The sequence below is a fragment of the Corvus brachyrhynchos genome, unplaced genomic scaffold (genome assembly GCF_000691975.1).
Source record: "Corvus brachyrhynchos isolate BGI_N302 unplaced genomic scaffold, ASM69197v1 scaffold12, whole genome shotgun sequence".
In the NCBI taxonomy this organism is placed as follows: Eukaryota; Metazoa; Chordata; class Aves; order Passeriformes; family Corvidae; genus Corvus; species Corvus brachyrhynchos.
In genome coordinates, this window is record NW_008237885.1 from 1 (window position 1) to 318 (window position 318).

The window sequence follows — 318 nt, forward strand, 5'->3', positions numbered from 1 at the left end:
GAGCCATGTCACCGTGGAGCACGTCGGTGGGCCCGAGCAGAGCAGCCACGTGTGCTACTGGGAGGAGTGTCCCCGCGAAGGCAAGCCCTTCAAAGCGAAATACAAACTCATCAACCACATCCGAGTGCACACGGGAGAGAAACCCTTCCCTTGCCCCTTCCCCGGCTGCGGGAAGGTCTTCGCTCGCTCCGAAAACCTCAAGATCCACAAACGAACTCATACAGGTGGGTTGTTCTCCCCCCTCCCCCCCCGCCAAGGGTTCCTTCTTTTTTTTTTTTTTTTTTTTTTTTTCTCCCTTTTTTCCTCCTTTTCTTCGCA

At 54.4% G+C, this 318-nt stretch overlaps 1 protein-coding gene across 1 annotated transcript in view; it reads left to right on the forward strand.

Moving 5' to 3' along the window:
* Positions 1 to 4: 4 nt before the first annotated feature.
* The window catches only part of ZIC5 (Zic family member 5), a gene marked incomplete at both ends in the record, with an annotated part of 4,965 nt that continues 4,651 nt past the window's right edge, over positions 5 to 318 (forward strand). The window contains one exon of the mRNA XM_017732595.1: positions 5 to 224. Coding sequence (XP_017588084.1) covers positions 5 to 224 — 220 coding nt within the window. The remainder of the gene's footprint in view (positions 225 to 318) is intronic.